Source organism: Acipenser ruthenus, chromosome 54 (assembly GCF_902713425.1).
Source record: "Acipenser ruthenus chromosome 54, fAciRut3.2 maternal haplotype, whole genome shotgun sequence".
In the NCBI taxonomy this organism is placed as follows: Eukaryota; Metazoa; Chordata; class Actinopteri; order Acipenseriformes; family Acipenseridae; genus Acipenser; species Acipenser ruthenus.
Genome location: NC_081242.1, coordinates 1,573,125 through 1,585,624, shown reverse-complemented (window position 1 = coordinate 1,585,624; position 12,500 = coordinate 1,573,125). Strand labels below are relative to the sequence as shown.

Here is a 12,500-nt window from a genome sequence, read left to right as displayed (position 1 = left end):
TAAGGTGTAAGGTGCAGGGTGTAAGGTGTAAGGTGTAGTGTGTAAGGTGCAGAGTGTAGTGTGCAGTGTGCAGTGTGTAAGGTGCACGGTGTAGTGTGTAAGGTGCAGACTGTCAGGTGCAGGGTGTAGGGAGTAAGGTGTAAGGTGTAGGGTGCAGTGTGTAGGGTGCATGGTGTTGGGTGCAGGGTGTAAGGTGCAGTGTGTAAGGTGTAAGGTGCAGGGTGTAGTGTGTAAGGTGCAGGGTGTAAGGTGCAGGGTGTAGTGTGCAGTGTGTAAGGTGCATGGTGTAGTGTGTAAGGTGTAAGGTGCAGGGTGTAAGGTGCAGGCTGCAGTGTGTAGGGTGCATGGTGCAGGGTGTAGGGTGTAAGGTGTAAAGGTGCAGGGTGCAGTGTGTAGGGTGCATGGTGTAGGGTGCAGGGTGCAGGGTTGGACTCACATTGGCTGGGTGGAACCGGTTGTTGCAGCCACTGCAGAACTCGTGGTGACACTGAGAGCACTTGAAGTGCATGCAGCCCCCCTTCGAGAGAGAGTACATGTAGCGACACTCAGGACATTCTGCAACACAGAGAGGACACAGTGAGGACACAGCGAGGACAGAGAGAGGACACAGAGAGAACACAGAGAGAACACAGAGAGGACACAGTGAGGACACAGCGAGGACAGAGAGAGGACACAGAGAGAACACAGAGAGGACACAGAGAGGACACAGCGAGGACACAGTGAGGACACAGCGAGGACAGAGAGAGGACACAGAGAGAACACAGAGAGGACACAGTGAGGACACAGTGAGGACACAGCGAGGACAGAGAGAGGACACAGAGAGAACACAGAGAGGACACAGCGAGGACAGAGAGAGGACAGAGAGAGGACAGAGAGAGAACACAGTGAGGACACAGCCACTCAGTACAGGGGGGCAGTTTGATCCAGTCCTGGTTTCACTAGGAGTTTAATAATCAGGCACACCTGAGCTTGTTAGCTAGACACACTGGGGGCTGATCAAGCTGGTAGTAAAACCTGGAATGGATCACACTGCAGTGGAATAGGAGTCTTATTACCAGCCCTGCATTATGATAGAAACACAAAAACAAGCAAGATCCATACTACTACTACTACTAGGAATAATAATAATAATAATAATAATAATAATAATAATAATAATAATAATAATATGCTTTGGCAAAACTTAATTTATTTTGTCATGCCTCTTTTGAATTTGAATTTGAGAGCGCCCTCTCACTGTACACAGGCACAGCGTGGTACTGCAGCTCAGAATATTAACAACAACAACAGATTACAATCTAAATAAGGTAAGAGAGAGAGAGCGAGAGCGAGAGAGCGCCCCCTCACTGTGTACAGGCACAGGGCGGTACTGCAGACTCACTGATGCCATTGTCTTTCAGGTACCCGGCCAGCCCCTCCCTCTGGTACTGGGGGTCATTCTCCCTCTTCCAGCTCTGGAAATCCTCGCAGCTCAAACCCTGGTGCTGGTCCTCCCACTGAGACAGAGGAGAGGGGGGGGGGGAGAGGGGAGGGGGGGGGGGGGGGAGAGGGGAGGGGTGAGGAGAAGAGGGGAGGGGGAGAGGAGAGGGGGGAGAGGAGAGGGGAGGGAGGGGGAGGGGGAGAGAGGAGTGGGAGAGGGGAGGGTAGGGGAGTGGGAGAGAAGGGAGAGAGGAGTGGGGAGGGGAGAGGAGAGGGATGGACTGTATTATTATGGGATGGACATAGCATTATTATGGGATGGGCTGTATTATTATGAGATGGACTGTATTACTATGGGATGGACTGCATTACTATGGGATGGGCTGTATTGTTATGGGATGGGCTGTATTATTATGGGATGGGCTGTATTATTATGGGATGGGCTGTATTATTATGGGATGGACTCACCGGTTTCTTGCACTTGCAGCAGAAGCTCTTCCTGCACTGGACACACGTCACCTTCAACTGATCCCCCTCATAGATAAAACCATACGAGCACTGAGAGAGGGGGGGGAGAGGGAGAGAGGGAGAGAGAGAGGGGGAGAGAGAGAGAGAGAGAGAGGGGGAGAGAGAGAGAGAGGGGTAAGAGAGGGGGGAGAGAGAGAGAGGGGGAGAGAGAGGGGGAAGAGAGAGAGGGGGGGAGAGAGAGAGAGAGGGGGGGGAGAGAGAGGGGGGTAAGAGAGGGGGGAGAGAGAGAGGGGGAGAGAGAGGGGGGAGAGGGAGAGAGGGAGAGAGAGAGGGGGAGAGAGAGAGAGGGGTAAGAGAGAGGGGGAGAGAGAGGGGGGGGAGAGGGAGAGGGGGGAGAGAGAGAGATGGAGAGAGAGAGGGGGAGAGAGAGAGAGAGAGGGGGAGAGAGAGGGGGGAGAGGGGGAGAGAGAGGGGGAGAGAGAGAGAGGTGAGAGATGAGGGGAAGAGGGGGGAGAGAGACTTTTAAAAAGTCCTGAAACAGACAACTATTTACAAAGTGAATCTTTGCCCATGCCATGATTCAGAGAGCTCTGACTCAGAGAGCTCTGCCCATGCCATGATTCAGAGAGCTCTGATTCAGAGAGCTCTGCCCATGCCATGATTCAGAGAGCTCTGATTCACAGAGCTCTGCCCATGCCATGATTCAGAGAGCTCTGATTCAGAGAGCTCTGCCCATGCCATGATTCAGAGAGCTCTGCCCATGCCATGATTCAGAGAGCTCTGATTGAGAGAGCTCTGCCCATGCCATGATTCACAGAGCTCTGCCCATGCCATGATTCACAGAGCTCTGCCCATGCCATGATTCAGAGAGCTCTGATTCAGAGAGCTCTGCCCATGCCATGATTCACAGAGCTCTGATTGAGAGAGCTCTGCCCATGCCATGATTCACAGAGCTCTGCCCATGCCATGATTCAGAGAGCTCTGATTCAGAGAGCTCTGCCCATGCCATGATTCACAGAGCTCTGCCCATGCCATGATTCACAGAGCTCTGCCCATGCCATGATTCAGAGAGCTCTGATTCAGAGAGCTCTGCCCATGCCATGATTCACAGAGCTCTCAGGAGCCAGCGGGGGGGGGGGGGGGGGGCGGGGGGGGCTCTGAACCTACGTGAGAACACCAGAGGAATTTGGGGGTCCTTCATGAGAACGATCTCTGTGAGCTTCTTGTGGAACAGCTGGTAGACCTCATCGTCCAGACACTCCCGCAGCTGCAGGGAAGAGACAGCGGGGGGACAGGACTCAGCAAGAGGGACCACATACGTCCCCGGATGAACGTCTTTTTTCAGTGTTTTTAAGTAGTGCCAAGTTAGAAATACTAATCTCTCTCCCTTTATGTCTGTGTGTTGAGTCTCTGTCTCTGCGTCTGGGTCTGTCCCTCTCTGTGTCTCTGTGCGTTTCTCTCTCTGTCTCTGTGGTTGTGTGTGTGTCTGTATGTCCAGTCTCTCGTTGTACCTCTCTATCTGTGACTGTGTGTGTGAGACTATGTCCAGTGTCTCTGTATGTCCAGTGTCTGTATGTCCAGTGTCTGTATGTCCAGTGTCTCTGTATGTCCACTGTCGGTGTGTCCAGTCTCTCTGTACCTGTGTGTCCAGTCTCTCTGTACCTGTGTGTCCAGTCTCTCTGTATGTCCAGTGTCTGTGTGTCCAGTCTCTCTGTACCTGTGTGTCCAGTCTCTCTGTGTGTCCAGTCTCTCTGTCTGTCCAGTGTCGGTGTGTCCAGTCTCTCTGTCTCTGTACCTGTGTGTCCAGTCTCTCTGTCTGTCCAGTGTCGGTGTGTCCAGTCTCTCTGTACCTGTGTGTCCAGTCTCTCTGTCTGTCCAGCGTCGGTGTGTCCAGTCTCTCTGTACCTGTGTGTCCAGTCTCTCTGTCTGTCCAGTGTCGGTGTGTCCAGTGTCTCTGTACCTGTATGTCCAGTGTTGAGAAGTAGCTGTTGAGCTCTGCTTCGTCGCTGATGTCCGGCGCGGAGCAGCTCGGACACACCATGTCTCTGATGTGCTTCTCCTTCACCGCGATGGTGAAGTGCTGCTGAAAACAATCCGAGCAAACCGTGCACTGACAGGACGTGAGGGAGCGCAGCTGAGAGGAGAGAGAGAGAGAGTGCTTTACAATGCTTCCCTATGCTTTACCATACCTCTCTGCTTTACAATGCTTCCCTATGCTTTACCAGACCTCTCTGTGCTTTACAATGCTTCCCTATGCTTTACCAGACCTCTCTGTGCTTTACAATGCTTCTCTATGCTTTACCAGACCTCTCTGTGCTTTACAATGCTTCCCTATGCTTTACCAGACCTCTCTGCTTTACAATGCTTCCCTATGCTTTACCAGACCTCTCTGTGCTTTACAATGCTTCCCTATGCTTTACCACACCTCTCTGTGCATTACAATGCTTCCCTATGCTTTACCAGACCTCTTTGTGCTTTACAATACTTCCCTATGCTTTACCAGACCTCTCTGTGCTTTACAATGCTTCCCTATGCTTTACCACACCTCTCTGCGCTTTACAATGCTTCCCTATGCTTTACCAGACCTCTCTGTGCTTTACAATGCTTCCCTATGCTTTACCAGACCTCTCTGTGCTTTACAATGCTTCCCTATGCTTTACCACACCTCTCTGTGCTTTATTACACTTTGCTGTGGGGTGATGTTTATCAGGGGTACACACTGACCCTGTTTTGTGGGAACTCTGCATAGCAGACAGCACACTCTGTGCTCAGCATCCTCTTGATGAAGTCTCGGTCCGCAGACTCCCTCACCGCCTGCACTACGTCCTCCAGGCAGTAGGTGGCACCACCCTGCTCCAGCATCAGGCTCAGCACCAGCTCCGCTCGCCCCCAGCTGGCCAGCTCGTAAACTGCAAGCAGACGACGGAGCACCTTCTGAGGGGGAGGGGAGGGGAGGGGGAGAGAGTGGAGGGAGGGAGAAATTGTTCAGTCTGACACCATGATATATTAACTGATATTTTACTCACTCAACTGAGTATATATAATAATTATTATTTATTTCTTAGCAGACGCCCTTATCCAGGGCGACTTACAATTGTTACAAGATATCACATTATTTTTACATACAATTCCCCATTTATACAGTTGGGTTTTTACTGGAGCAATCTAGGTAAAGTACCTTGCTCAAGGGTACAGCAGCAGTGTCCCCCACCTGGGATTGAACCCACGACCCTCCGGTCAAGAGTCCAGAGCCCTAACCACTACTCCACACTGCTGCCGTTATATATATTAACTCTCAACCTCACACACACACACACACACACTCACACTCTTACACAGACACACACACTCACACTCTTACACAGACACACACACTCACACACACACACACACACTCTTACACAGACACACACACACACACTCTTACACAGACACACACACTCACACACACACACACACACACTCTTACACAGACACACACACACACATGCACACACACACACACACCCTCACACACACACACACTCACACACACACACACACACTCTCACACACACACAGACACACAGACACTCTCACACACTCACACACACTCGCTCACCTGTCTGTCGGGGTCAGTGAGCTCAGGTTCATCCTCCTCTTCCTCGCTCCACACGCGCTGGTGGAAGGGGGCCAGCAGGTGGCGCTGCAGCTCCACGATGGCCTTCCCGACATCCCCCCCGCTCACCTGCAGAGCTGAGACCAGCTCCGCATCGTCATGGAAACCCAGCGAGCGCAGGGAACGCATCTGAGCAGAGAGGGAGAGAGAGAGAGAGAGAGAGAGAGAGAGAGAGAGAGAGAGAGAGAGACACATTACACACATATATAGAGAGAGAGACACACACACACAGAGACACACCAAGACACAGACAGACTGAGACACAGAGATTCAGAGACACACCGAGACAGAGACACAAACACACACACACAGAGACACACCGAGACACAGAGACACACACACAGAGACACACACAGAAAGACTGAGACAGAGACAGAGACACACACACACACACAGACAGACAGAGAGAGACAAACACACAGACACACACACAGACACACACACAGAGACAGAGACACAAACACACACACACAGAGACACACCGAGACACAGAGACACACACACAGAGACACACACAGAAAGACTGAGACAGAGACAGAGACACACACACACACACAGACAGACAGAGAGAGACAAACACACAGACACACACACAGACACACACACAGAGACAGAGACACAAACACACACACACAGACACACACACAGAGACAGAGACACACACACACACACACACAGAAACAGACAGAGACACACACACACACACACACACACACATAGACACACACTCCCCTCTCCTCCTCCTCACCTTGGCTCTCCGCTGCCTCACTGCATCCTTCACAGCTCTCTCCAGGTCCCCCCCCGCCCCCTCCCAGGCCGTGACGGCCTCCTGTCTGGAGAGGCGCGCCCCCTGCAGGTCGGAGGTCGCCAGTTCAGTCAGGGCGTCCAGAACGAGGGGCAGCTCGGAGCGCAGCCAATCACAGGGCTCCGTCGTGCCAGAGTAATGGACAGCAGCGAATACCTGCTCAGGAGAGAATCCACTGGACTCCGCCTCCTGAGAGAGAGAGGAGGGAGGGGAGGAGAGAGAGGAGAGGGGAGAGGGGAGAGAGGGGGGAGGAGAGAGGGGAGAGGAGAGGGGAGGAGAGAGGGGGGAGAGAGGGGAGAGGAGAGGGGAGAGGGGAGAGAGGGGGGAGGAGGGAGGGGAGGAGAGAGGAGAGAGGGGAGAGGAGAGGGGAGAGGGGAGAGAGAGGGGGGAGGAGGGAGGGGAGGAGAGAGGAGAGAGGGGAGAGGAGAGGGGAGAGGGGAGAGAGAGGGGGGAGGAGAGAGGGGAGAGGAGAAGGGAGAGGGGAGAGAGAGGGGAGAGGAGAGGGGAGAGGGGAGAGAGAGGGGGAGGAGGGAGGGGAGGAGAGAGGGGAGAGGGGAGAGGGAGGGGGGAGGAGGGAGGTTATCGGGCTTCATCAAAATCGGACAAGCGTTTCTCAAGATAAATGCAAAACTGTAAAGCGATTTATATGAGAGGGATGGAGAGAGAGAAAGGGGGATAGAGAGGAGAGAGGAGAGGAGAAAGGGGAGGAGAGAGGGTAGAGGGGGGATAGAGAGGAGAGGTGAGAGGAGAGGGGAGAGGAGAGGAGAGGAGAGGAGAGAGGGTAGAGGGGAGAGAGAGGGTGGAGAGAGTGAGGGGAGAGGGGAGAGAGAGAGAGGGGGGAGAGAGAGGGGAGAGAGGGGGGAGAGAGGGAGGGGAGAGAGGAGAGAGTGAGAGAGAGAGAGAGAGAGAGAGGGAGAGAGAAAAAAAACACAGACACAGACTGACAGACAGACAGACAGACAGACAGACAGACAGACAGACAGACACAGACAGAAACACCCACAAACACACACAGACACACGCACACAGAGGAGGGGATAGGAGGAGAGGATTCAAGACAGCCTCCATATACCCCCCGATTAATCACCTACCCTGATCATTTTAACCAGCTTCAGCCCCTCCTCCCTCATCTCCTCCTGCCTGGACCAATCAGCTTCATCCTGAGAGGAGAGGGAGGCGGCCTGCGCTGCCAGGGGTGTGTCTTTCTTCCCAGGGGGCGTGGCTTTGCTCGGTGGGAGGAGCAATGGCTGGGGAGGAGTTTCCTTGGGTTCCAGGAGTGGGCGGGGCTGCTGCGTGGCTTGGACTGGCACATCCCCTTGTGGGCGGGGCTGGGGCGGGGCGGGGGAGGGGTCAGGGTGTTGGCTCGTTCTATCACACATGTCACAGATTCTTCCAGGGTTGGTGTTTAGGAAGGTACAGTGACTGCAAATCCAGTTTGGCTAGAGAGAGGGGGAGAGAGAGAGAGAGGGGGGAGGGAGAGAGGGGGGGACGGAGAAAGAGAGAGGGAGAGGGGGAGGGAGAGAGAGAACCAGGGTTACATAAGAACATAAGAAAGTTTCCAAACGAGAGGAGGCCCCATTCGGCCCATCTTGCTCGTTTGGTTGTTAGTAGCTTATTGATCCCAGAATCTCATCAAGCAGCTTCTTGAAGGATCCCAGGGTGTCAGCTTCAACAACATTACTGGGGAGTTGGTTCCAGACCCTCACAATTCTCTGTGTAAAAAAGTGCCTCCTATTTTCTGTTCTGAATGCCCCTTTATCTAATTTGTGACCCCTGGTCCTTGTTTCTTTTTTCAGGTCCCCCGGGTCGACATTGTCTATACCTTTTAGGATTTTGAATGCTTGAATCAGATTGCCGCGTAGTCTTCTTTGTTCAAGACTGAACAGATTCAATTCTTTTAGCCTGTCTGCATACGACATGTCTTTTAAACCCGGGATAATTCTGGTCGCTCTTCTTTGCACTCTTTCTAGAGCAGCAATATCCTTTTTGTAACGAGGTGACCAGAACTGAACACAATATTCTAGGTGAGGTCTTACTAATGCATTGTAAAGTTTTAACATTACTTCCCTTGATTTAAATTCAACACTTCTCACAGTAAGAACGTCAGAACCAGCGACAGCCGGGCAAGTAGTATTATTATTATTATTATTATTATTATTATTATTATTATTATTATTAATAATAATAATAATAATAATAATAATAATAATAATAATAATAATAATAATTAAAAAATACTGTTGAAGAAAACTGGAAATTAATAATGGATAAAAACACATAATTATAAATCTATAATTGAAGTCAGATATATTTTAGTCTTTACCTGCGTGGCTGTTTTCTCTGAGCTGGTAGTTGGGGTGAGACCAGGGGCTGGCAGTGGAAAGATGGCTGGCAGAGAGGGTCTGGCAGCCAGCCTGGGCCTTTCGCAGGCCTGGCACAGCACACTGCAACCCAGGTTCAACATGGTGCAGGCCTGACAGCTCCACTGTTGAGCCAGGGAGCCTGAGAGAGAGAGAGAGAGGGAGGGAGGGAGAGAGAGGGAGAGAGAGGAGAGAGTGAGAGGGAGAGAGGAAGAGAGAGGGAGAGCGAGAGAGGGAGAGAGCGAGAGAGGGAGAGAGAGAGAGCGAGAGAGAGGGAGAGAGAGAGCGAGAGAGAGGGAGAGAGGGAGAGAGGAGAGCGAGAGAGAGGGAGAGAGGAGAGCGAGAGAGTGAGAGGGAGTGAGGGAGAGAGAGAGCGAGAGGGAGAAGGAGAGAGGGAGAGAGCGAGAGGGAGAGAGAGAGCGAGAGAGTGAGAGGGAGTGAGAGGGAGAGAGAGAGCGAGAGGGAGAAGGAGAGAGGGAGAGAGCGAGAGGGAGAGAGAGAGCGAGAGAGAGCGAGAGCGAGAGAGAGAGAGGGAGAGAGCGAGAGAGGGAGAGAGAGAGCGAGAGAGAGGGAGAGAGGAGAGCGAGAGAGTGAGAGGGAGTGAGAGGGAGAGAGAGAGCGAGAGGGAGAAGGAGAGAGGGAGAGAGCGAGAGGGAGAGAGAGAGCGAGAGAGAGGGAGAGGGAGAGAGAGCGAGAGCGAGAGAGAGAGAGGGAGAGAGCGAGAGAGAGCGAGAGGGAGAAGGAGAGAGGGAGAGAGAGCGAGAGGGAGAAGGAGAGAGGGAGAGAGAGCGAGAGGGAGAAGGAGAGAGGGAGAGAGAGCGAGAGGGAGAGAGGGAGCGAGAGGGAGAAGGAGAGAGAGCGAGAGGGAGAGAGAGCGAGAGAGAGAGAGGGAGAGAGGGAGCGAGAGGGAGAAGGAGAGAGGGAGAGAGAGCGAGAGGGAGAAGGAGAGAGGGAGAGAGAGCGAGAGGGAGAAGGAGAGAGGGAGAGAGAGCGAGAGGGAGAGAGAGCGCGAGAGAGAGAGAGAGGGAGAGAGAGAGCGAGAGAGAGAAGGAGAGAGGGAGAGAGAGCGAGAGGGAGAGCGAGAGATTCTAATTGTAGTAATTACTCAAACACTGTGTTTTATATTTTATAAATCAGTCTGTGTTGCTTTGACTGTGAGTTCAGGAGCTGCTCTTCAGTTCTAGCTGCGCTGCCATAGTTATTGTATTGTGAATCGCTACAGCCCTGGCTAGGACTACAGCTCCCAGCATGCCTCTGCACCCGCGGCAATGGTTAGGGATGCTGGGAGCTGTAGTTCTTTAACTGCAATGCGCTGGGCTGGGCTGTATTACATTGTTTTGCTCAGTCTGTGTTGCTTTGACTGTGAGTTCAGGAGCTGCTCTTCAGTTCTAGCTGCGCTGCCATAGACACGTGCAACACAGGCTAGATCAGCCAGTGTCTCTATAGAACAGCCAGCAGCGCCATATACTGGCTATGGTAGTGGTATTATTACAATTTTTGTATTTTCCTCTATAAGGCCCCGTTTGCGAATTCCTCTTTTTAATATTTGTATTATGAGTTTGTATTGCTGGCAATACACTAACTGTGCACTAGATGGCGCTGGTGCTTACTGGCAGAAGAGTTCTTTTTTTAAACTGCAAATGTGGGCCCTGCCTGGCCAATGGAAACACACACTGGGTAAGAGTCCATGAATGATCTTGCTTGAACGTATTGGAACACTTCAGACCTTCTCAAGATGGCCGCCGCAAGCAGCCCTCTAGGCACGGTGACCTCACCTGAGATCTGCTGCAGTTTGTCCTCCGGGGTGCTAGGGGGCGCTGTCTTGCAGGCTCTGGGGCGCTCGCAGCCCACACACAGCACTGCCCGGGCCTCGTTGAGCGTGGGACAGGCCACGCACTGCCAGTGGGAACGCTGGGAGAGAGACTGGGAGAGGGAGGGGGACTGGGAGGGGGGCAGGAGAGAGGAGGGGGTCCCGACTTCCTCCAGAGATCTCAGCCTCAGAACTTTAGGAGGGCTGGAGGAAGAGAGAAGGGAGAAGAGACTGAGAGAGGAAAGGGGAGAGTGGGGAGGAGAGGAGAGAGAGGAGAGGGGAGGAGAGGGGAGAGGGGAGGAGAGGAGAGAGGAGAGGAGGATAGGAGAGGAGAGAGGAGGGGGAGGAGAAGAGAGGGGAGGAGAGGAGAGAGGGGAGGACAGGAGAGAGGAGAGGAGGATAGGAGAGGAGAGAGGAGGGGGGAGGAGAAGAGAGGGGAGGAGAGGAGAGAGGAGGGAAGAGTGGGGAGGAGAGGAGAGGAGAGAGGAGAGAGGAGAGAGGATGGGAGGGTGGGGTAGGGAGGAGGGGGGAGAGGGGAGAGAGAGGGAGAGAGGGGGAAGGGAGGAGAGATGAGGGGGTGGGGGGAGAGGGGGGGTAGGGGATAGCAGAGAGAGAAAGAGAGAGAGAGAGAGAGAGAGAGAGAAAGGAATGACACAGAACTCTCAATATCCCATGTGCTAAAGAATGTCAGTACCAAGTGCCATGGCAATCCACACGAATCTGCTACTAGAGACTCGATGTCCATTTAGGAAGCGAGGCCGCACTTTGACTGGCTTCGGAGAGCATTCGAAAAATAAATAATTTAAAAAGATCTTACCTAGGAGAGCCGGGGATTCTGGGATTGCGAGGCAGCGCCACAGGCGTGCGCTTATGCCACGCCCTCCCAGGGTGCATGTGGAACCGCCCGTCGCATTCCGAGCACAGCGATTGGACACAGCTGGGGCAGTGGGCGGAGACTGCGCTGATGCCACACATGGTGCAGGTTTCTGATTGGGAGACAAGGCAGCATTGTGACATCACCAAAAAAACAGCCAAAAAGTGCCCTTATAGAACAGCCAGCAGCGCCATTTTTGCTGGCAATACACTAACCGGGCAGTAGATGGCGCTGGCTGGCTCTTACTGTATTTCAGGTAAGCATTTCAATATTGAGGTTTGTTGTTCAATAACTCCAGAATTATTATTATTATTATTATTATTATTAATTAATTAATTAATTAATTAATTTATTTATATTTAAAACATGACAATGCTATTTTTTTCTGCTTCGATAAACATGAAGTTTAAAACCGTGAAATATCTTGAAACGCTAATAATAATAATGTGATATCTTGTAACAATTGTAAGTCGCCCTGGATAAGAGCGTCTGCTAAGAAATCAAAAAAGAAGACTACGCGGTAATCTGATTCAAGCATTCAAAATCCTAAAAGGTATAGACAATGTCGACCCAGGGGGACCTGAAAAAAGAAACAAGGACCAGGGGTCACAAATTAGATAAAGGGGCATTCAGAACAGAAAATAGGAGGCACTTTTTTTACACAGGGAATTATGGGAGTCTGGAACCATCTCCCCAGTAATGTTGTTGAAGCTGACACCCTGGGATCCTTCAAGAAGCTGCTTGATGAGATTCTGGGATCAATAAGCTACTAACAACCAAACGAGCAAGATGGGCTGAATGGGGCCTCCTCTCGTTTGGAAACTTTCTTATGTTCTTATGTTCTTAAATAATAATAATAATAATAATAATTAATAATTAATAATGGCAACTGTAATCAGAACTGGGCTGACCACTTTTTAAGGTTCTGCACCTTGTTTGATGGCTCCTCTCTTGTGGTTGGCTCGGGCAGGGTGTCCGTGGAAGACTTGGTCACATGTCTCGCAGAAGAGTTTCCCGTCGCAGGGGGTGCAGGAGAGGGAGGGGGGGTCTCCGCACACGCTGCAGTCCTGAGAGGTGGGGGCAGCTGTCAGGGGACCGAGAGAGAA

The 12,500-nt window shown here is 52.1% G+C and overlaps 1 protein-coding gene across 1 annotated transcript in view; it reads right to left on the bottom strand.

The window, feature by feature from the left end:
* The window catches only part of LOC131723340 (E3 ubiquitin-protein ligase RNF31-like), a 28,593-nt gene that overhangs the window by 7,888 nt on the left and 8,205 nt on the right, over window positions 1-12,500 (bottom strand). The window contains 14 exon segments of the mRNA XM_059016988.1: window positions 437-555; window positions 1,382-1,496; window positions 1,888-1,977; window positions 3,055-3,078; window positions 3,080-3,154; window positions 3,848-4,021; window positions 4,612-4,821; window positions 5,489-5,674; window positions 6,294-6,539; window positions 7,442-7,789; window positions 8,674-8,852; window positions 10,486-10,751; window positions 11,338-11,506; window positions 12,326-12,478. Coding sequence (XP_058872971.1) covers window positions 437-555; window positions 1,382-1,496; window positions 1,888-1,977; window positions 3,055-3,078; window positions 3,080-3,154; window positions 3,848-4,021; window positions 4,612-4,821; window positions 5,489-5,674; window positions 6,294-6,539; window positions 7,442-7,789; window positions 8,674-8,852; window positions 10,486-10,751; window positions 11,338-11,506; window positions 12,326-12,478 — 2,354 coding nt within the window.